The following is a 23515-nucleotide window of genomic DNA, read 5'->3' as shown; positions in this document are numbered from 1 at the left end:
CTTCTCACAGGGTCTGAGCAGCTCTGGATGGCATCTCACAGCACAAAAGTACTCCAAAGGGGACAGGCCTGTCCCGCACACACCCCAGGCAGGCTGTCCCACCGCACAGCACACCTACAAATGCTGATGTCAGTGTCAAGACCACTTTGACTTCCCAGAAGTCCAGGGTCAACGTGACCTTGGCTGGGAAGGGTCAGCTCCACGCAGGAGCCTGCCCCACGTCCCTGTCAACCTCTCCACTGTCCACTCGGGCTCCCCGCCTGCCCGTGCCCCAGACTACAGAACCAGGAAGGCCCGGGCCTTGTTGAGTCCCCACCTCCCCGCCCCGGCCCCACTCACTGCCCTTATCACCACGCACCATCATTGATTATTCAGTGCCGCTGGACCAGGAACTCCTTTAAGAAGGGACCAAATGGGCCCGACTCACTTAATTACACTGGCTGTACTTGGGCATCCTTTTGAGTGGGGCTGTCCGGCGAGTGCTGTCCAGCGAGTGTCTGACTACCACCCACCGCCTTGTTAGTTCTAGAAACCAGGATCGGTGCACACAAGCCTATGCCTGGGGCCATGATGAGAAGCACTGCCTCCAGGGCAGACTGTCCAGCCCCAAAGCCAGCTCTGTCCCTTCCAGCTGTGCTATGACTTGTCCCTTTCTTCAAGTGTGAACTGGAACAAAAGCATCTCCCCCATCGGGTTGCTGTGAGGACTGAGGGACCACACTCAAAGCCCTAGAACTGAGCCTGGCACATGGTGCTCAGGACCTCCTGGCTCTTCTTTGAGGCGCGGTGGAGACAAAAGCCAGCACAGTGTTCCCAGCTTTCGGAGGCAGAGAGTTACCAGATAACCAATGAGACGTGCGGAGCTCAGTGCTATTGTATTTATAAGGCATTTTGCACATGGGTTACAATGGTTATGCTGCAAATAACCCCATAAGGTAGTAGGTGGTGTCTTAATTCTTATCTCATAGGTGAGGAAACAAAGGTTTCAGACGGGTTAAGTAAGTTGCCCACGGACACACAGCGCTGGAAATGGGGTTCTGCTAGTCAAAATACCGAGCTCTACCGACCGGAGCTGCAAGGACGCCCAGCCCTGGAGTTCAAATGAGGTCGGGCTGCCTACAGCACTCCTCCACCAGGGAGGCCGCCACCAGCGGGACACCTTCCCGGGAGTCAAGGAGTTTTTGGCCAAGAAAAGTTTCCCTAGGCTGTCCTGGGCGAACGAGGGGAGCAGCGTGCAAGTGCCCGTGCACGAGACCAGATGCGTCGCGAGCATGAACGCATGAACACACACACACACACACACACACTCACGCCGCCGCCTTGAGCCTTGGGCTCTGAAGGAGACCTCGGCTTAGGGCAGCCCGAGCATCACTCGGACCCGCCGGCGAAGCCACCTCCTCCCTGCGGCCCCGGGACAGCTCGGGGCTCAGCCTGCTCCCCGCCCCGGCGCCCGCCCGCCCTGGGGTCCCGACCCGCGGAAGCCGGCTCGGCGGAAGCCCCGCGCGCGGCTGGGGCTCGGCCCGGGGAGCAGGGCTGCGCGCGGGCGCCCTCGCCCTCTTACCTTCCTCATTCTCGTCGAACACGGGGGGCTGGTGGGAGTGGTTCCCGCCCATATTCCGCCGCGGCGCCCGCCGCTGCTGCCGCCGCTACATGCCCGGCGCGGGCGCGGGCGCGGGTGCGGGCAGCCCCGGCCGGAGGCCCGAGCGCGCGCAGGGGCGGGGCCCGCGGGGACCGCCGCGCCCCCTGCTCCCGGCCCGGGCTGGACCCCGAGCTCCCGCGCGGGGCCGCCGAGCCGCGCTCCTCGCCGGTGCAGCGCGCGGGAGGCGCGAGGCGGCGCGGGCGAAGGGGCGGGGGGACGAGGCGGCGGCGGCGGCGGCGGCGGCGGGCGGGGGCAGCCCGGGGGCGGCCCGGAGGAGGCGGCGCGGCGGGGGCCAGGCAGAGGGGGCTCGCCTGGGCGAGCGGAGCGCAGGGCCGGCCCAGAGCAGCGGCGCTGCGGCGTCGGGGCTCTCCCTCCAAGCGGGAAGCACGTTGTGAGCACCTACTACGTGCAGGGCGGCTATTGGCCTCCTAGACACCCCACACGTCACCTCTCAGCCCCCAGAGCCTCCCCATTTCAGAGGCAGGTGACGCGTTCAGAGGTAAAGCGGCTCTTGGGTCAGCGGCTGGTCGGTCCTGGCTGCGAAGCGGGCCCCCAGGACGCCCCGGGCGGGCGGAGCCCCGGGCTGCGGTGCGTCTACCTGTTCTCCAACAGACGCTTTCCCTTCTGGTGTTGTTCTAAATGTTTAACGCGTGAAAGTGGAGTCTAGAATCTTTAGGGCCCAATCTGCCCCCTTCATTGTACTTGGGGAAACTGAGGCCCAAGAAGGGCGTGGTTTGCCCCAAACCGTTCTCCCTCGGAGTGGCTGGGCGTGGCCTCAGGACTCCCCAGAACTGCACCTTGTGGCCTCGGAGTCTGGTTACGACATGGGTTCGCATCTGCGCCGGGGACCCTGACCCAGGGGAAGACGCGCCATGGACCGGCGTGTTAAAGATACGGGTGCGACAGGTGCGTCCCAAGGCCCCTGGGGCGGGGGTGGGCGAGCACGGCCCGCGGAGGGTGCTCCCTGAGGGACCCGCAGGTCCAGCGCCGAGCCACCCCGCCCTCCTGGCTGCGGGGCATCTTCGGCTCCGTCCTGCCATCTGCTGGGCGCCTTGAGCCACTGTCTGTGCTTAGAAGGAGCAGAAAAGCTGGAGCCAGGCCCATCCGGTGCGACCCAGCTGAAGTTTCAGGAGTGGCCCCAACGGCTAGAGCTGGGGGTCAGACAAGCCTCATTTACAGAACTGGGTCTCCCACTTACCCGCTGCGTGTCCGCCTGGGAGCGCTCATTTGTAAAACCGGGAGACAGATGCTGGCTCCTCAGACTTGCTGTGAGGATCGTGTCAGATAAGATTTACAAAAGCAGGATTGTGCCTGGCATGTAACAAATGATCAATATTTCCGGCCTTTCCTTCTGCCCGACAAGCATTGACTGAGTGTAAATTGTAGTATTTGCGCACAATTGCTCCTTCTCTCCCAGCCTTGCCCTGGCTCAGTGGGATGAGGGAGCGTGTCTGACTCCCCCACCCTACTGATAGGGAGCTGGCCATAGGACTTGCCTTGGCCAGTGGTAGATGAGAGGAAGTGGCAGCATGCCAGTTCTGAGCGACAGCCTTAAGAGATGTCAGGGGTTTCAGCTTTCTCATGCTTTTGCCACCTGCTGTGAGAAGAGCCAGGCATAGTAGCCTCTGTTCCCAGAATGAGAGACCCAAGGAGTAGATCTGAACCCCACATGTGTCCTGAGACTGAGCCACAAGCTCAGGAGTAAGAAAAATGTGTGTTCTTGTGATCCACTGAGATGGGGGTGGACGTTAGTTTCACAGCATCATCTCAGAAAGAGCTGACTAATGCATGTGTTAAATTACCAGTCATGCGTGGAAAGACAACGACTGCGATTTGTCCTGTGGTGGAAGGAATCCCAGGAGGCTGCAGGGACACGGGAGGCACTGGCCCCAGCCTCGAGAGTCACAGAAGGCAGAGGGTCCCACAGAGAAGAGTCATGAGCATTTGTTCCTTCCCCTTTCTCCTTTGTTGAACAAGCATTTTCTGAACACTTATTGTGGGCCAGGCCCTGAGCTGGGAGCTGGGACAGACCCAGCGGGGAGCCAGACGGAGTCTGCTGTCGTGGAGTTGAAGTTTAGAAGTTTGTGTGGTACAAGGGCAGCACGCATGGAATGGGCCATATTTGATTGGAGTGTCGGGGACAAGCAGCCTTTGAGGGCAGAGGGGAGGCACGAGAACCACACACGGGGTCAGAGAAGGTGTCCTGAGCGAGATGGTGCGTGAGCTGAGTCTGGAAGGGCAAAGAGGAATCAGACAGGTGGGAGGAAGAGAGGAGCAGCCTGTGCAAAGTCCCCGGGGGCGAGAGAGAAGAGCATCCCGCAGAAGCTAGGAGCAGTTCCACCTCACTGGAACACAGCATCAGAATAGGAACAACAGTGTGTACGGATTGAGCATTCTGCATGCCAGGCTCCGTGCAACACTTTACACGGGGAAGGTGATCCCTTCTCTGTTCCTCTCCCCATTTATAGATAACGTGCCAGGCCCTGTTATTTCAGGTGCTTTTCATGAATTACCCCTTTTAGTCCTCACAGCAAACCCGGCAGGTGGTGTTACCATCACCCCTAGAACTAAAGGAGACGACAGCAGGGAGGGGCTCCGCCATGGCCGAGAGGTTGAGAAGCGGTGGATCTGAGATGTAAATCCACAAGGTAGACACATTGTCACATCTGAAAGAAAGGACATATGGAAGAGTGGCTATTTCCAGAGTTGTGAAATTCAGATTATTTTTATTTTCTTTTTTAAGTATTTTTGTATTATTTTACGTATTATTTTAATAATCAGTAAAAACAATAATAAATACTTTCATTAAAAAAAAATCTCGGGGCTGGCCCCGTGTTGTAGCAGTTAAGTTCACCTATTCCACTTAGGAGGCCCAGGGTTCACCCGTTCGGATCCTGGGCACGGACCTACCCACCACTTGTCAAGCCATGCTGTGGCAGGCATCCCACATATAAAGTAGAGGAAGATGGGCACAGATGTTAGCTCAGGGCCAGTCTTCCTCAGCAAAAAGAGGAGGATTGGCAGCAGATGTTAGCTCAGGGCTAATCTTTCTCAAAAAAAAAAAAAAAAAAACATCTCATGAACACCAAACTCCCCCTGATTTTGTAAGGCATTTTTCATCACTACAGCCATTGTTTGACATGGAGAGGGGGTGGTGCTGTGGTCATCCCCATTTTACAGATGGAGAAAAAGAGGCTCAGTGTCAAATGGCTTGTCCTTAATACCACAGTTACTGTGGTTAGTTTCCTGGGGCTGCTGTAACAAGTTACCACAAACTTGGTGGCTTAAAGTGGCAGGAATATATTCTCTCGCTGTTTTGGAGGCTGGAAGTCCAAAATCAAGGTGTCAGCAGGGTGGGTTCCCTCTGCATGCTCTGAGTGGGGATCACTTATGGGCCTCTTCCAGCTTCTGGGGGCTCCAGGCATTCCTTGCTGTGGGCTGCAGAACTCCACGGGCAGCTGAGGGTGGAAGAAACCCTAGGCATGACTCTCATCACCGAAGGAATTGGTCACGTGCTACTGACACAGTCTGGCTGAATTATTTTGTAAGCACATTCCTCTTATACCTGCACAATATTGAGTGCTGTCCAGGCCCCTCAAGGGGAAATGGCTGCACTTGGCTTCAGCTGTGTTCTAGATGAAGCCAGCCAGCCCCCGGTCTTGCCCTCTTGCCTGGCCATGCACTGATAAGGCTTTGTATTGTCTTGCAACTCTGTGCAAAAAACATAAGTACAATAAAAGTCATCTGCTTCTCTGTGCCTAGCCAATCTGGCTTTCCCGGACGGTTGACTGCGGAAAGATCTTGAAAGTCATGGTCCAGGGGTTCTTCTACGAATCTGAAAGGGACTGAGCACGTGATGCTGTGTGACTTCTCAAATCCCAAAGACAGGCGCAGAAATAAGAACAGGGATTCTTTTTCTGACTTGAGTTCTCCCGCGTAGATCGCAGGGGCTGCGATTCCTGTCACTGAGGATACGATTAAGCATTCGCCACATTTGAATTTGAAGCTATAAACTCCAGCGGCCGTAACCTTTAATTTTATGTAACGCGATCGTGCTGTAGGAGCTAATGCAGTTCCCCAGGGGAGGGTGTCTTCTGTGCCAAGCCATTTTTTTAGAGTCTGCTAGATCAGATTTTGTTATCGTTTCTGTTAAGCCTATTTTATTTAAAACTTGATTCTGGTTCACTTAGTGTAAATACCGTCTGCTTGCACTCTGTTTCAATATGTTCTGTTTGGCAGCATTGTACGTTATAAAGGAAAAAAAATGATAATGGCTGTTTTGTGGCACACCGAGATAAGGAATAGTTTGCACATTTAGTTCTGTTGTTGAAAATCATCTTGCTCAGATAGCAAATTATCCCTGATGAGGAAAAAAAAGCAATTCAAGAGTAACCCTTTTATGTTGAGTCTTTGTGTGTGTGTGTGTGTGTGTGTGTGTGTGCACGCACGCGCGCGCAGACTCACTCAAAATAAGGGTCCATAAATCGCTACTAATGTGGTGTGTCTGCATTTCTTGGCTTTATGAAACTTCCCTAGAGGCATTTTCATAGTTTGGAACTTGGTAGCCCTGCTATTCCAAGCTCCTCATTCTTACATTAAAACAATTTGCATAGTAGCTCCATGGTGACCTCAAATTAAGTGTTTGCAGAGAATTCTAGCTGTAATGTGAACCAGGCTGAGTCAGAAGGAAGGCTCGGCAGCTGCCAAGTGCAGCATCCATGGAGCGTGTTTCACCGTATTCCCGCCTGGGCTCATAGGGATCCTTAGGGGCTAAAAGGAGTCATCATGAGCATTCGGAAACTGCACTTGGACCTGCGTGTGTGTGTGTGTGCGTGCATCAGCGCATGGCTACACGTTTCAGGATTTTATGGGGAGAGACTTGAGCCTCCCGCAGTTCCCCCTCCATGAATCTACCCCTCACCCCTGCAGAAAGGGACCCAGAAGCACTCATCTGCAGAATGGTCTATATCAGGGAGAATAAAGTCTTCTCTTAGAAAGCCACACGGAGCAGGAGTAATAATAATAATTTACGAAAAGACCCCAGGTGTTGAAGTGGAAAGGGAGTGGCCTAGGAGGCAGGCGACAGGCCTTACACGTTCTACTGCCCCTGCCTCGTGATGTAACCTCAGATAAGCTACTTCCCCTCTCTGGACCTCAGTTTCCCTGTCTGTACACTGAAAGATGAAAGGAGTTGTGCTATATGACAAAAACTGCTACTTGATCTTTGGTATCCACTTTCCCCTTTTTTCTTTTTAAAACAGAATGCGCACACACCCAGTTTTAGGTGAGCACATGGCTACCTGGCTAGAGACTACATTTCCCAGCTTCCTTTGCAGGTAGGAGTGACCGTGTGACTAAGTTCCAGCCAATAGGATGCGAGAAATGGTGTGCATGGCTACTGTACTCGCCCTTCCCCCTCCTGTAGGCTGTGACTTAGACACTATAGTGTGAGCCAGCTTCATCCCTGCCAGATAGGTCTGCACCCTAGGGTGTAACAGAGCCACCAGGTAGAAGGAGCCCAGTCCCTGGATGCAGCAGAATGCCCTGCTGGCCTTGGATCACCTGCCTACCTCTGGACTGTTAAGGGAAAAGAATACACTATCATAGTTAAACTATTGTATTTTAAATTTGAGGGTTTCTTTGGTTCAGCAATTGAGCCCATTATTTACCTAATACAGATTGGATGAATACCAAGGTTGTCGTTGTCATCACCATCATGCTCTCTTATATCCAGAACAACATAGGTGCATAACAGACATCCAGAAAACTGAAAGAATGAATGAACAGGTGAACAACTGAAGGGGTTTCGTGGGCATCTCGGGAATATTATAGGGATGACTCATGAACCAGAGAGGATACGGATGAGATCATGTCTAAGAATTCTTCCAACGCTAAAATTCTACCGTGTTGTTTCTCAGAATTGAGGGTCACTTGGGAACACAGTAGTGACGGGCGTTGTCTTAGCCAAGTGTCTTCCCAACAAAGGATGGAGAGGGGAGGCTCTCAGAGGGAGCAAAAAGATGTCACACAAGCTCACCTCCCCACTCTCTCTCCTGCCCCCTTTCAGTTACTTAGTCATCCACTCAACAGACATGTGCTTATTACAAGCCAGGCACCAGCGGGTGCGGAAATGAACAAGTCCCCATGGCAGCCCTCGCAAACCAACGACGAAAACAGCACGATGGTAAGTAAAAGCAGTGCCGTGGCAGAGTAGAAGCTGAAACAGGCGGAAACACGGTGACATCTTCATCTTTGAGTATTCAGAGGCCCACCAGAGCTCCTCTCTAGAAAAGAACTGTCTTTAGCTTCCGTTTTAACACGACCAGGATTCTTGGTTTGCTTTGGGGAAGTTCATCTCCCAGAGCCAGTTCGGAGAGTCGTCAAGATGCCGGCAGTCCAGATCCGCTTCCTTTTGTCTGCAGAGCAATTGGCCGGTACGAGCAGTGAACCTGGGCTTCTGCAGGGGTCAGAGTCCCAGCCTGGGAGTGAAAAGAGCTGGTTGTGATCCGAACCCACCGCTGACTGGTGGACCACTCACTCCTTATTCAGCCATGCAGCTTGAACAAGTCATTTCCTGTCAGTTTCTTTGTTTGTCAAATGAGAATAATTTTTCCTGTCTTATAGCGTTATTGTGAACTTTGACTCAAAGTACCCAGCAGAGTGCCTGCTGCCTACCAAGGGCTCGAGACGGATGAATAGACGCTGATTTGGTAGCAGGAGAAATATTGCTGTAGCCCAGTAGTTCTCAACAGGGGTTGCTCCCCTGCCTGGGGGACGTTTGGCAATGTCTGGGGACATTTTTGATTGTCGTGACTGGGGTGGGGGAAAGCAGTGCTATGGGCCTCTAGTTAGTAGAGACCCGGGATGCTGCTAAACATTCCGCAATGCACAGGACAGCCCTCCACAACAAAGAAATACCCCTCCCAAAATGTCAATAGTGTCGACACTGAGAGACTCTGCTCTAGTCCATCAGAATACCAATTTCTTTTTTTTTTTTTCTTTTTTTTTAAGATTTTATTTTTTCCTTTTTCTCCCCAAAGCCCCCCGGGACATAGTTGTGTATTCTTCGTTGTGGGTTCTTCTAGTTGTGGCATGTGGGACGCTGCCTCAGCGTGGTCTGACGAGCAGTGCCATGTCCGCGCCCAGGATTCGAACTAATGAAACACTGGGCCGCCTGCAGCGGAGTGCGCGAACCTAACCACTCGGCCACGGGGCCAGCCCCCAGAATACCAATTTCAACATGATACATTCAAACTCTAGCTAGAGATCTATTGTGTGCCATTTAAAATGCCACCCTTGCCTTGGTATTTAATAAGCAATTATAAAGCAATATTTCTGTGACTGTCAGTTGGGATTTTGGAAATGTTTGCCTCAAAATACCAGCAGCACAAGCTTTGGTTCCTTCTATCCATATGTGAATCATTGCTGGCAGAAACCTCCCACTTGCTCAGGTCCACTTGATTACTCATCAGCAAACATCACCGTCTCCTAGTCTGGCCCGTGGTTGTGGAGTTTATTGTCTGACTTCAGAGACACCTGGACCCAATTGGCATAATCAGAACCATAGGGCCTGCTGAGTGGGGAAGGAGCGGGAATGTGGATGATGATGATTCCCGGGGTGAGTTGCAATGATTGTGGCATTTTTTTCAGCCGGTATTCATTGAGCACCTACCCTATACCAGGCGCTGTGCTGAGTGCTGGGAATTGAGTGGGGAAGAGAACAAACATTATTGCCTGAGTCTCTGTGCTCACCTCACCCAGCTACTTTCAGACAGCTTTAGCGTATGATAGCATATTAACAGAAACCTTTGAGATAGGCAGGAATGGTATTTGGTACAGGTAAGAAAGCTACACTCACAGACAAGTGCACAAACAGGATTCTTTGTTGCAAAGAATAGAATAAACCCAGTCATATAAGCATAAAAGGAAACTATAAAGGATATTCACATATCCTTTATAGTTTACACATCCCTGGGATACCCAGAACATTGAACAGTGCATGAGGCAGCCACTAACCGTCATCCTAACACCCCATTGAATGGCTGCAGGCGCTATCCCATCGCTGCTAGGAGCAGGAAGTGCAATACTACCACCAGTGTCTTACTTCTAAAGCAAAATCTCCTTTGGTTGCATCTGATTGGTAGACCCTTGTCCTTGCTGCAAGGGAAGCTGGGAAATTGAGTTCTGATTCTCCATTCGAGATGTAAGCAGGATTCATAAAGTGCAAATGTTCTTCCTCAGAGTGAAAAGGCCATTCAGAAGATAATGGGCAGCTACCATTATGGCATGCACCCAATTGTGGGGCATCCGCGATGGAAAGCCCCAAATCCTACGATGAATAAGGCGCACACCATTAGGGGATTAAGAAGGTAGGTTATTGCAGTATTGGCTTCCAATTCTTTCACACCTCTCTGCATTCTCACCCCCACCAACCTGGAAGTCAACATCTAGCAAAACTACCTTTCCAAAGTGAGGGAGAAATAAGGACTTTCTCCAACAAAAACTGAGGGAATTCGTCACCCACAGATCTTCCCTACAAAATACGTTAAAAGAAGATCTTCCGGGAGAAGGAGGATGTTCTAGATCGGGAAATAGGACCTACGTAAAGAAAGGCAGAGGATAAGAGAAGGGACAAAGGAAGAGAAAGTAAATTCTTCTATAATTCCTATTTTTAATTGATCTAAAAAAAGAGCTATTTAAAGTAATGACGGTAGCAATGTAGTGGATGATTATAGCACGTGGGTAATGAGACGAATGACAGCACTATCGTGGGAGCGGGAGGGAGGGGAGAGGAGGGGAAGGAACCAGGGCTCAGAGGTGTTACTAGTCCACGTGCATGTGGTCAGTAAAGGGTGGGACGGAGATTCAAACTCTGACCTCTTTGATCCAAATTCCATGCCTTTGTCTCCCCAGGAGAACCTTGGCCATTCCTCTGGAAATGTATGGGAATGAGCTCCAAGTCTTCCCTTCTGGGCCCCATTTCTCAACTCAGAGAGGGAAAATGCCAAGCTTTTCCTTTGTTTTTGCTGACATTTCTCTGAGGCTGACTCAGCAGAGACGTATGTCTTTGTGACAGCATCTGAGCCCCATCTTCATAAATGACAGCTCCCTTTTTGCAAAGCCTTAGGAAGATCTGAGGCCATCTGGTAGACCTAGGGCTCTGCTCTCTCTGATAACCTCTACCTGCCAATAATCCCAGCTACCGTTTACTGAGTGTTTAATATGGCCAGGATCTGGACAAAGTATTTGACACACATGTTAACATTTAATCTTCTTAGCCTTATTTTCACCCCTGTTTTACCAAATAGGATGGTGAATTCAGAGAGGTTTGGCGACTCGCCTGTTAGGGGTTGAATCATGTCCTCCAAAGGGGTCTGCACGAGTCCTAACACCTGGAACCTATAAATGTGACCTTATTTGGAAATAGGGGCTTTGCAGCTACAATCAAGTTAAACTGAGGTCATACTGGATTAGGATGGGCCTAACCCAATGAGAGGTGTTTTATAAGAAGGAGGAAGTTTGGACACAGAGACACACAGAGAGGATGGTATGTGAAGACAGAGGCAGAGACTGAAGTGATCATCTGTAAGTCACGGTCACCAAGGATTGCTGACGACCACCGGAAGCTGGATGAGAAGCATGGAACAGATTCTCCCTCACAGCCTCTGGAAGGAACCAACCTGCCGACACTTTGATTTTAGACTTATTTCTGGCCTCCAGAACTGTGAGAAAATAAGTTTCAATTGTTTTAAGCCACGTAGTTTTTTTCTTTTTTTTAAAGATTGGCACCTGAGCTAACATCTGTTGCCAATCATTTTTTTTTCTTCTTCTCCCTAAAGCCCCCCAGTACGTAGTTGTATATTCTAGTTGTGGGTCCTCTGGTTGTGATATGTGGGACGCCACCTCAGCATGGCCTGATGAGCGGTGTCATGTCGGTGCCCAGGATCCAAACCGGCAAAACCATAGGCCACCAAAATGGAGTGCGTGAACTTAACCACTCGGCCACGGGGCCGGCCCCTAATCCACTAGTTTGTAATACCTTGACAGCAGCCACAGGAAACTAATACATTGCCCAAGGTCACACAGCCAGTAGAACATAGTCTGAACATTTGCTTTACTTAAAATTAAAAGCCCACGCCCTTAATGCGACCCTGTCCCACTTGCCTCGCACAGTGAAAAGTTAGTCCAGAATGTTTGAGCAGAAGGACTTCAGAGATCACCCACCCCAGCGTTCTCCAAACCGGAACGCCTGGAGGATGGTAATAGCTGGACCATGACATAAATTTGATGTTTAAGAAATAATGTCTCATCACCTTACACCCATTAGAATGACAAAAATAACTAAAACTAATATAACAAATGTTGGACAGGTTGTGGAGAAAAAGGAACCCTCATACACTGCTGGTGGGAATGCAAACTGGTGCAGCCACTGTGGAAAACAGTATGGAGATTCCTCAAAAAATTAAAAATAGAAATACCATACAATCCAGCCATCCCACTACTGGGTATCTATCCAAAGAACTTGAAGTCAGCAATTCCAAAAGTCCCATGCACCCCTATGTTCATCGCAGCATTATTCACAATAGCCAAGATGTGGAAGCAACCTAAGTGCCCATCAACTGATGAGTAGATAAAGAAGATATGGTATATATATACAATGGAATACTACTCAGCTGTAAAAAAGAAGAAAATCGTCCCATTTGCAACAACATGGACAGACCTTGAGGGAATTATGTTAAGTGAAATAAGCCAGATAGAGAAGGACAATCTCTGTATGACTCCACTCATATGAGGAATTTAAACATGTGGACAAAGAGAACAGGTTATTGGCTACCAGGGGAAAGGTGGGGTGGGGGGTGGGCACAAAGGGTGAAGGGGTGCACCTACAACGCGACTGACAAACAATAATGTACAATTGAAATTTCACAAGATTGTAACCTATCATTAACTCAATAAAAATAAAAAAAAAGAAAGAAAGAAAGAAAGTCTCAGACCAGGCTCCCCTGGAAGCAATCTTGAGAAAAAGATGTGAATGCAGCATTTTATTGTTGAGGTGACCCAAGAAAACACTCACAGGAGATCAGGAAGTGATCAAGGGAAGGCTGGTACACTCCAGCATCACCTCCTTGGGGAAGTCCTCTCTGATTGACGGGGACAGAGTTAGTCCTTGTCTCAAATTCAGTGCTTCCCCCTTAAATGCGTTCATTCCCATATTATAGAACTTCTGATGCCATCTAGAACGTGTAGCTTTGCATATTGGTCTCTCCCATAAGCCTAAGTTCTTGAAGAGCATTTGCTACTGAAATTCTCAAGACAGTAGAGAACATAGTGGGGTTTAATGGTGGACGGACTGTTATATGAAGGGGCTTCTGAATGCTGTGCCCCTGGGTTCTGGACAAGCTCCACAAAGCTGCATGATGTGGGTGAACGGAAAGACTCTATGGAGGTAGTGAAACATCTAGGGCCAAGTGGCAGGGGAGTGACATATCCTCGGAGAGGTGTGCTGAGCCAGGGTGCTCTACTGGGCACCCAGACTGGGTCTGCCCTCCAGTGGAAGGACCCTGCCCCCTCTCACTCTCCTCTTGTGCAGGACAAACAAAAAGGAACTTTTCCAAGAAGGGAGTAATTTGATACCTTTGCACCAGTCTGGATTTTGGTGCCAGCTCTTACAGTTGTCTGGGAACACCAGTTGCCCAGCCCCTGGGCTCCTTGGAGTCGTCCATTGAAGTAGAAGCCCCTCCAAGCAGTGGAGAGGGAGGCTCCAATGCCATGGGAAATGGGGAGAAAGTGCAGCCATCTGGGAGAGGGGACGCCCTGGCCCCTCCTAGCTCATTGTTCAGGCAGCCTAGTTAAGCTCCCAGGGTCTGTTTTGGGTCCTCCTGCTCCTCACACCACACTGGCTAGTGGACTGAGTGAGCGAGTAGGTGAATGAATGAATGAGCAAATGAATGAAGGGCAGGCACGGCCAGGTCTAGGTCTATTTCAGAGTCCATCACTCGTGTCCTTTGCTGTGCCAGGCTGTGCGTGGGCTCCTACGCGGCCACCACACCTTGGCATGTGGTGGGCTATCAAAACACTTCTGATGATTTTTGCAGGCATTCGCTATATATTCTTCAAGTTTCTACTATGTGCTGTTCAAAGCAGGGAAGAAAACAGAAAAAAAATCTCCCTTCGTAGAGTTTACATTCTAGGGGGGAAGATAGACAATCAAGTAAGCTTCTTTTTTTGGAAAACAAAATATTTCAGGAAGTGATAAGTACTATGAAGGATGGAAATAGCCGTTATCACTCAGTTACACTGAAATAAACTGACCTAAGGATGCAGCAACTACCCTCAAGGGAACATAGTAGAAAAGAGTGTATCCCCCTTAGACCAAGGCAAAAGGGGCTCCCGCACTGGGCCCCCCACTTTTAGAGGTCCTGGCAAATCAGAAACACACAGGCAATTGTTAAAGAACTTGTGGGTGCCTCCGTCACACGGGAGCTGACACAGAACATCCCATAATCCTAACCATGGCTCAGGACCCTGGGAAACCCTCTCAGCATCTCCGCCATTATCTCCTAAGGTTTGTAAGCTGATTGACTGCTGACTTTAGAGACAGACACTGCTTTGAAGAGTAAGAGCAGCCAAAGGGTTTGGGTACAAGAAAAGACAAATTAATTACCATATGGGATCCCTGCTCTGGGCGCATGAGTGCAGTAGATTCCTGCGTGAGCATCCTATTCTTGCTTCCTTTTGCTTCCAATATGTGGATCCAGAGGCACTCATGAGTTGGCCAGGAATTGGCAACAGTTGCACGGGGTGGCTGAGGAACATTGTGCCTTGTTAAATGTTCATCTCGCACTTACATTTGGGTATGGCTAAGCATAGATATAACTTGTTTGAAGAGTGATAGCTTCTTTCTATGGGCAACGAGTTGGACGTTAAACACTTGAATTGCAAATTGTTTTATTTTATAATAATAGTCAGTGAGATTTCATTACATTTTCAAAGTAATAATTCAATTTTGATTGATTTAAAGAATTTTGATTTAAAATTTTTCTTCCGTTATAATGCATACTCTGCCTTTTAGTTTAATAATTTTGAATATTATAGAAGAAGAGCAGTATTTTGAAAACAAACATGAAGAATAATTTCAAAATGCTTTTTACAATTACTTTAATTTTGTGTTTCTGATGCAAATGTGTTCCAATTTGGTAGACATAGAGTACAAATATTCTCAAAGATCCATTAGCTCACTGACTATGAGTCCAAGTCTTTGCTGGGAATGCCCAGCCCCTCTTCCTTGCCTGGAGGACCCCCATCGAGTCTCCAAGGCCCAGCTCAGCCATCTCCTGGTCTGGAAAGTGCCCCCAGCCTGACTCCCCAACCCTGACAACGTGCAGAGTTCCTCCCCGACCCTCCTGCAAGCCTTTGGACAGCCCACGGTTAGGTGCCCCAGACATTGGGTCCCTCGAAATATTGGGGAAGGAAGCGCTGTCGAATGTACTGTTCCCCCTTCCCGAACTCCCTGCTCCTCCTGTCTGCATGACATGCCACCCCCTCCTCCAGTGCCTTCAAGGACTAAGAACTGTAGTCACCATTTATCCATTCGTTGAACAATTTCCATGTGCCCAGTATATAATAAGCATGTTACAAACATTAATGTAATCACTGTAACCATCCTCTAAAGATTATTTTTCCACCTTTGATATGTGAATAGTAAGCTCAGAGGTTGATTCATCTGTTCCTTTCTTCAATGAACATGTGTTGAGATCTTCAATGAACATGTGTTGAGATGAAATGGGCCCTGCCGGGTACTGCAAAATAAGTGAAGAAGGAAGATGTGTGGTGCTTGCAATCTAACGGCTACATGAAGGAGCTTGGTTCTCAAGTCCCATAGCTGGTGAGTGATGGGGCCGAGGCTGTCGAGCTCCAAATTCCAAGTGCTCAGCCGTGCACTAAAATGCCTCCCCTGTGGGGTCTGTAAATGGGGGTGGAGGCTTCCAGACATCTTTGGAGGTGCTTCTGGGGTTCCATAACCAAATTTGCATCTAATCGTGAAAATGCATTTTTAGCATCATTCAAAGGAAGTCTCTGATGGCCAGTGGGGGACAGCGGACACCAGCAGGGGGAAAAGTTCATTAAGCCTCTTGCTACCGACCTTACTGCAGAACTTCTGTGACAAGGCTACCATGGATATGCATTTAGGAACAGTGTCTGATGACGGAGCCTAGAGGAGAATCCAAGATGCTCGTCCAACCTACCTGACAAATTTCCTCCCGGGCTGAGACCAACTTAACCATCAGCTGGATGAATGTAAGGAGGTAAGAGTGGCTTTATTTGTGAATGATAGTTCACACAGGAAAATGTGAAGATTATTCTGTAAGTCACCTGACGTGTACTCAACAGGCAAAGTCGTTTTTAAGTGTGAAGATCAATTTTTGCAAAGCATCAGGCAAAACCCATCGTGACATCGGTGGTGAAAAGGAGAAAGCTGTGGCAGAAAGCCCCGCAGGAGCATGGTACTCATGAAAGTTATCAACAACATTTGTTCCTTCTGCCATTTATTCATTAAATATTTGGGAGGTGGGGAGCACGTAGAATATTTCTGGAGTCAATCCCGTGCTAGGTGCTCAGGATCCAGCTGTGAGCAACATAGAGGGTGTACAGGAAAGAAGAACAGTAAGCAGGCAAATATCTGTGACTAATGTCAGGTGAGCACAGGAATCTAGGGAGAACACGGCAGGCAGCTCATCCTGCCTGGGGAAGAAGATGCCTGTCAGGGAAAGGATAATCCAGACACCCAGGAGTCTGAGCTTGACCGCAGTGGAATAGAGCAGGGAATGGTGTTCCAGGCAGGGGAACAGCATGGTCAGAAGCTCATATGTCAGAGGGAAAGTGACATGCTGGAGGCACATGTTTTATAAACATTTGATGCCCACATATAAGAGGTTATTATTATAATGTGTTCCATGAGAAAGACTTGATTAATTTCCATACATTTTCTGGTTCATTTTTCAAAGGACTAATTCTGTAGTTGTAAGAAACACAGTTGCTGCTTAATAAATCTCTGCTGAATGAATATTGAATGTGTAAACCACTAAAGAAGAATCTGACAGTCCATAGAGTTGAAATGGAATTAGAAAGAACTACATACCAGCGTGAAATCTAGGTGATCTGTCCAGTAATGCATATGATACTCCTCAGTCTGCTTTTTCCCCCTTTCTTCTGTTTTGGAATGTTTCAATGGTATAATTTTATAATATGTTTAGGGCCTTACATCTCCTGTACAACAGTGGATTTAGCTCAATTCCCTTAACGCCCTACGTCTTCTGCAAGTTTGTGAACTCAGCCCGTGTGAGTGTCAGTCTGTTTGGATACCCCCAGCTGATGAAGATGGTTTAGAGACGTCCCATACTGGGAAGAGCGTCAGCCCCGGGACCTGGAAGCTCTGGGCTTTATTACCAGCCCATCAGTTACCAGCGGCATAACTTTGGCAAGACACATGGCCCCTTTGAGCCCAAGAGCTAGGGGTGTAAGATGGGGATTTTATACCCATCTCTCCGGGTGGTGGTGAAGAGAGAATGTGCTGAGAGCGGCAATGGTAAATGCTCAAGAAATGTCCCTGCCCTTCTTACCTTCTTATTCTAGGCCCCTGTAAGCAAACCCCACTCTCAGAAACCACGGCCTTCTCATGAAGGGAAAAAGGAGCTATTCAAATGAAAAAGAAAATAAATAGGAGGTCGTACTTAACAGGGTTCGCCGTGCCAGCAACGCGGAGCGGCTGAGCCAGTTTCTGAAACGCTTTCTGAAAAGGCTGAATTGCTTTCCGCCGGAGGTTTAAGTTGTGCTCGCCCACTTCCTGCCCTGGGTGTGTGTTGGCTACAGGGCTTCCTGAAAGGACGGGGCCAAAGCACTCGAAATGCTTGCCAAGGAGGAAGCCGTACCTTCGCAGAAGCCGGGTCCACGGGCACCGGAAGGCGGAGAGGGGTTTGGGGGGCGAGGGCCCAACTGGGGCACTCGTTTATGGTGACTGGGCTGCGGCCGGACTCTGAGGGGCCTCCATGCAGCAAAAGGCACCGTTTATTTGCCCATTCCCCCAACACTCTGTCCTCCTACCGGGCCCAAGGCCTGGGCTAGCTCCTGGGGCTGGAGATGGCCTGCCACAGCCCGTGGACCCCTCACAGTCCCGTGTGTGTGTGTGTGTGTGTGTGTGTGTGTGTTGGGGAGTTGGGGTGGGAACTGGGATTCTGGGGTGGAAGTCACATAAATAATAATCAGAGCAGAGCCGCAATGCTTGCTCTAAGCATTGGTTGGTCACAGTTGGCCTAAGGGATTTGCATAATTGACCGTTAAATATCCTCTCTCAGCCCTGGGAGGGGAGGGGGCGGTGACCAGCGCTGTCTCCATTTCACAGATGAGGAAAGAGGCAGATGGAGTCACACAGCTTGAAAGTGACAGAGCTGGTGTGTGAACCCAGAAGGTTTGGCTCTCTGGTGTAAGTCTAAATCTCTAAGTCAAGCTGGGCCTCTAAAAGAAAGGAGTATGGGGGCCAGCCCGGTGGCCTAGTGGCTAAGTTCAGTGGGCTCTGCCTCGGCAGCCCAGGTCCAGTTCCTGGGTGCAGACCTACTCCACTCGTCTGTCAGCGGCAGCTCACGTACAAAAAGAGGAAGATTGGCAACAGATGTTAGCTCAGGGTAAATCTTCCTCAGCAAAAAAAGAAAGGAAGGAAGGAAGGAAGAAAGAAAGGAGAATGATAGTTGCCAGGAGCTTAGGGGAGGGGGACATGGGGGTATTTCATGGGTACAGAGTTTCAGTGTGGGAAGGCAAAAATGTTCTGGAGATGGATGGTGGTGATGGTTGCACAACAATGAAAATGTGCTTAATGCCAGTGAACTATACACTCGAAAACAGTAAAAGAAAAATTTATCCTCTGTATATTTTACCGCACTAAATTTTTTTTTCCCCACAAAGACAGGGGAATATAGCATAGCTCTAGAAATACTCATCACATTGCGCAAGAAATGGAATATCTTTCGTTATAAAATAAATCATTAAAAATGGAAACTGCGCAACAGATTTTCCATAGATCAGGAGCCGTAACCAGCCGCTGATCTCCGGTTGTAAATGTCAAAGACCTCTGGTTATGTGAGTGTGACATCGACACAGCGAGCATGTTGGCTCAGCTAAGTCAATTCTGTTACTCTGTTGAAGAGAATCTGTTAAGTGAGTCGTTTAGTGTCCTATAAACAAAAGCGAGGGGAAACCTCTGGGCCTCTGGATACGCTCTCTACTGCACCCCGCTATCTGCTGACAGCCCGGGATCTTCCAGGTTCCCTGGGGACCAGGTCTGGGAAGGAGACATCTCCTGAGTGAGTGTCCCCCATGCTGCCTGGAACAGGTACCCCATTTAAATCCTCACAACCATGGCTCTGGGAGGGGCCTGAGGACACCAAGAACTTGGGGTCAAGTGCCTTGCACAGTGGTGGACGGGAGCCTGGTCTGCCCCTGGGCCTGTGCTCGGCCGAGGCAGCTGGCTGGCTCGGACTGCCCAGGGCAGAGAGGGCTCAGCATTGCCATGACTGGCCCCTTCATAGCAATGAATCGCCACCTTTAGAATGGAGAAAACTCCAAACCATCACCTTAAATAAAGTCACCCCTCATTTTCCAAGGAAATTAAGGTTTCAGAGACGGCGTAGGGAGATGCCCAATATCACACAGCTTGTTAGCATCGAAGTAAATTATTTTCTTCCTTCTTGCCTTCTCTCTGTCCTTCAACAGATATTTATTGAGTCCCTTCTCTTAGGTGGCAGCAGAGTGAGATGATTTGAGCCAGCCTGTCCAGTTTGAACCTGGGCTCCACTGTTAATTAACGGCGTGAGCTTGAGAGAGTTACTTGACTTCTTGCCTACCAGCGCCTCATCTGTCAAGGGAGAGGCGAGGATCCCGCACCCACCTCGTAGGGTTTTTATGAGGATCGCCTTGGTTAACTGCGCCAGGCACTTAGCGTCCATATTAGCTGTTACACACTCCCAGGTCCCAAACCATGCATGACGGGATGTGGCAGGCTGGCAGAAAAGTTGCATCAACTTCACAATTTTGCCGAGTGTCACCCTCACGTCTTCTTAGGGCATCCTGTCCAGACTCTGTGCTCAGCTGGGAATACAGAGACGACCAGCTCAGCTCAGTGTGATAAAGACGTTGACAAATGAACCGCTGTAAGCTGCATGCGGACTATCACACATGCATTATTAAGTTGAAAAATTATAATCCTCGATGAATAACCTCAATAATAATGTATTGTTTCGTAGATCCATTTCCCATTGTTGTGTAATAAATTACCACGAAACTAAAGGCTTGAAACAGCGCCCATTTATGAGCTCACAGCTCAGGAGGGCAGACGTCTGAGTGGACTCAGCTGGGTTTGGGACTCTGGGTGTCACAGGCCTGGACTCGCATTTGGGGCTCTGGGGAAGAATCTGTTCCCAAGGTCATCAGGTCACTGACAGAACGCAGTTTCTTAAGGCCGTGGGTCTGAGGTTCCCACTTCTTTGCCGGCTGCCAGCCGGGAGCCACTGTCTGCTCCTGGAGGCCGCCTATGGTCCTGCTGATGTTGCCCCCCACCTGCAAACAGCAGTGTCAGGTCGGATCTTTCCACCGTTGGAGTCTCTCTGACTTTCCCTTCTGCCACCAACCTCAGAGAAGTCTCTGCTTTTGAAGGGTTCCTGTCATTGGATCAGGCTCACCTGGGTAATCTCCCAGAGTCAACTCATTAGTAACCTCCAGGACATCCACAGGATCCCTTTTGCCATATAACTACCCTAACCACGGGAGTAACACCTCATCCTACGCACAGGCTCCACCCACGCTCAAGGGGAAGGGGCTCCACAGGGCTCACAGGAGGTCATTGTAGCATTCCGCCCGCCCATCAGGCTGGGCTAGGTTTTGCTATGATAACAAACAAGCCCACCAAAGGTGGGCTGGGGCATTGTCCCAGGTCGTCTCCACGTCAGGGTGAGGCTGGCAGAGCAGCCACCACCTTCAGCTCAGGTGCTCTCATGACAGAGAAAGAGAGCATGACAAAGCACGGAGGGGCTCTTAAAGCTTCTGCCTGGGAGTAAAGCTCATTGTATCCTCCTATGTGTCATTGCACAAAATAACTCACAAGGCCGTGGGTAACTTCAAGGGCTCGGGGCACCTCAGTCCTGGCGTGGGTCTGGGAGAGAGGAGACTAGACCTATTTGATGACCAGCATTATTGAATACCAGAAATAGTCAGTCCTCAAAGAGAAAGCAAAGGTTGGGAGCGCCGGCCCTGTGCCAGGCACTCTGCTGGGTACTATATTAGTCACAACTCCTCCCGTTGCAAGAGATAGAAGAAACTTCACTGAAACCACTTCTAGCCAAAAGGAAATATAGGCCTGTAGGTAGAAAGGACCCCAGGGCAGCTGGCAGAGTTCAAGGGGCAACTGCAGGACTCAGCCTCCGGGACTGGATTCAGGGATGCAGCTCCAACCAGACTTTCTTCCTCTGTCCATCTCTTAGCTCTGCTTGCAAACATTCCGGCCTTGCCCGTTCCTCCAGCAGAGAGACCTGTGCCAGGACGGGAGACATAACTGCTGGCAACCACAGCAGGAACGTTGGGGGAATGAGAGCGACTTTCTTCCTGCACCCATCTATGAACCCCAGGGAAGGACGCTGATCGGTCCATCCTGGGACGTGTGCCCATCACTGTTACCATAGTGGGGACGTAGGAACTGGCCTAAGATGGAGTTCAGGAACAAGGTCTATAACCAGACAAAAAGAAAGAAAAGATAAAGAAAATGAAAACCACAGCTCCCGCAGTCACTCCAGCTGTTCCATGTTTATTTCCTCTTCATGAAAACTCTGCTCAATAAATGTTACAGACCCCATGCATCAGAGGAAGACGAGGAGTGACAAGATTCTCCGAGCCACATAACAGAAGAGAGATTTAAACCCAAGTCTGTATTTCTCCAAAGCCTGTGTTCTGTCTGCTAAGCCAAGCCGGGGCTCTTCTTGAAAGACTTGTTCTGAGTCCTTCCTGCGTAAACAGGCTCAGGGAAAACGTCTAAGAGAACTTGTACTGCACGCTGTTTCCCATTAAAACTTGAATCCACTTCTTGAGGCTTATAGAGGGGTCTCTATTCTAAAACACGGGATTCTTTTCATAATCGCTGCCTTAAGGCCCAGCCAGCCTCAGTGTTTGTCTTCATTCCTTCACTCGGGACCATGTAGGCCAACTTTCCACTTGGGTTTGCCAAAAGCGCAAGTAACAAGCTCAAAAACACTTCACATAAACAGGGAGAGATGCCTTGCTTTTAACCAAAGGAACGCTGATGTCAACAGGAGCACTGGAGACAATATCCCGGCTAGCTGCTCAAGCTACTCCCTGCCCCACACCCCCCAGGAACTCCTGGCTCTCCCTGCTGCATCAGGACAGCACAGGCATCGCTGGCTCCTGGCTTCTGACCTCAGACTGCAGGCAGGAGGGGGGACACCCAGAGATGGCCTTTTTGGCAAAAGTGGCCTCCAACCCCGGCTGTCATCATCTCAGGCTCTGTGTGTGTCTAGTGTGATACTGCCACTGGGCTCTTCCAATCGCTGGCAGAGAGCCACTGGCTGGACGTCGGGCAATAGGGGAGATTGGCCATGGCCATTTCAACATTGGCTGCCATCACAAGCAGGCACAGGACAGGAACATAGGGAACGCTTGGGAGAGGTGTGATTCTGTGCTTGAGCCAAGAAACAAGGAGTCAGGAAAACAGCGAGTTCCTATTTCTTACAGTCTGCTCAGGAATTTCCCATAACCCCTTGGGGTTGTATCACTTATTGGAATACGCCAGCCTGAGTAGCCAGGAGGAAAAGGTCAATGCTCTTTATCTGGAAATGCTAAACGAGGCCCCAAAGTATGAAGATACTAGGTCATGGGGCAGACACGGCAGGGGCTGCTCCAGCATTTGTGCTCAGGACTCTCTTCAGTGATCACGGGGAGGTGCTACTTCTCCCAACAGGGATGAGATAGCGTGTGTCCTGGACTCTATTGGCAGCCACTTTGTGACCAGGCAGGGACCCAGCTTTGGGATGGAGCTAATGGCATGTGTGTCAGTTCAGGTTCAACCAAAGAAGCAGAGCCATAGTGAGAGATTTATTGCCAGGACTTGGCTGACAGAGTTGTGGAAGCTGGCCAAGAAGGTCCAGAATGCCAGGGCAGGCTGTCAGGGAGGGCAAGCTAGACTCTCGGGGTGGGCTGAGGCTGCTCCACAGGCAGAATTCCTTCTTCATCGGGAGAGTTCTTCTTCTTCCTCAACTCTGCTCTTAACATCTTTCAGCTCATTGACTCAGGCCCACCCAGAATATCTAGGATAATCTCCCTTCCGTCCCTTCCTTAGAGGCAACTGATTATGGACTTCAATCACATCTACAAATACCTTCACAGTGACACCTGGCTTAATGGTTTGATTGAAAAACTGGGAACTGAAGCCTGACAGAGTCGACACATCAAAAGACCATCACAGTATGGAATAGGGAGACAGAAAAAGAGGATTTCTTGGTGACTTCCTTGAATTCCTAGATCAAACCATTCCTGAGCTCCACACTACCACTGCACTTCCCAGTTGTACTTTCCAGAAAATCCTGCCTTTGGTATCTCGAGCTGCATTTTCTGTAACTTGCAAGCTACAGTCCTAACAAGAGGAGCCCAAACAAGGAGGTGGCAGCCTCGTTCCGACCAGACCTCCCAAGGAGGGTTGTGTTTCAGACTGGGGCCCAGATTGTGTGACAGGCGCTGACACACAACAGAGTTGATGAAGGAAGATGTTTACTGACGCCTACTCTGTGTTGGGCCTGGCCTCCGTGCTGGACACACACACAACAGG

At 49.9% G+C, this 23515-nt stretch overlaps 2 protein-coding genes across 2 annotated transcripts in view; one reads left to right on the top strand and one right to left on the bottom strand.

The window, feature by feature from the left end:
* The window catches only part of STK32B (serine/threonine kinase 32B), a 337581-nt gene extending 335870 nt beyond the window's left edge, over positions 1 to 1711 (bottom strand). The window contains exon 1 of the mRNA XM_023638366.2: positions 1561 to 1711. Coding sequence (XP_023494134.1) covers positions 1561 to 1612 — 52 coding nt within the window. The 5' untranslated portion in view covers positions 1613 to 1711. The remainder of the gene's footprint in view (positions 1 to 1560) is intronic.
* Positions 1712 to 7567: 5856 nt separating this feature from the next.
* Positions 7568 to 23515, top strand: part of CYTL1 (cytokine like 1) — a 23852-nt gene continuing 7904 nt past the window's right edge. Inside the window, exons 1-3 of the mRNA XM_070262724.1 lie at positions 7568 to 7822; positions 15341 to 15523; positions 15696 to 15944. The gene's annotated coding sequence lies outside the window, so the exon portion shown is untranslated. The remainder of the gene's footprint in view (positions 7823 to 15340; positions 15524 to 15695; positions 15945 to 23515) is intronic.

Source organism: Equus caballus, chromosome 3 (assembly GCF_041296265.1).
Source record: "Equus caballus isolate H_3958 breed thoroughbred chromosome 3, TB-T2T, whole genome shotgun sequence".
Classification (NCBI taxonomy): Eukaryota; Metazoa; Chordata; class Mammalia; order Perissodactyla; family Equidae; genus Equus; species Equus caballus.
Note: the sequence above shows the minus strand (reverse complement) of the source record. Positions and strands in the feature narration are given on the sequence as shown.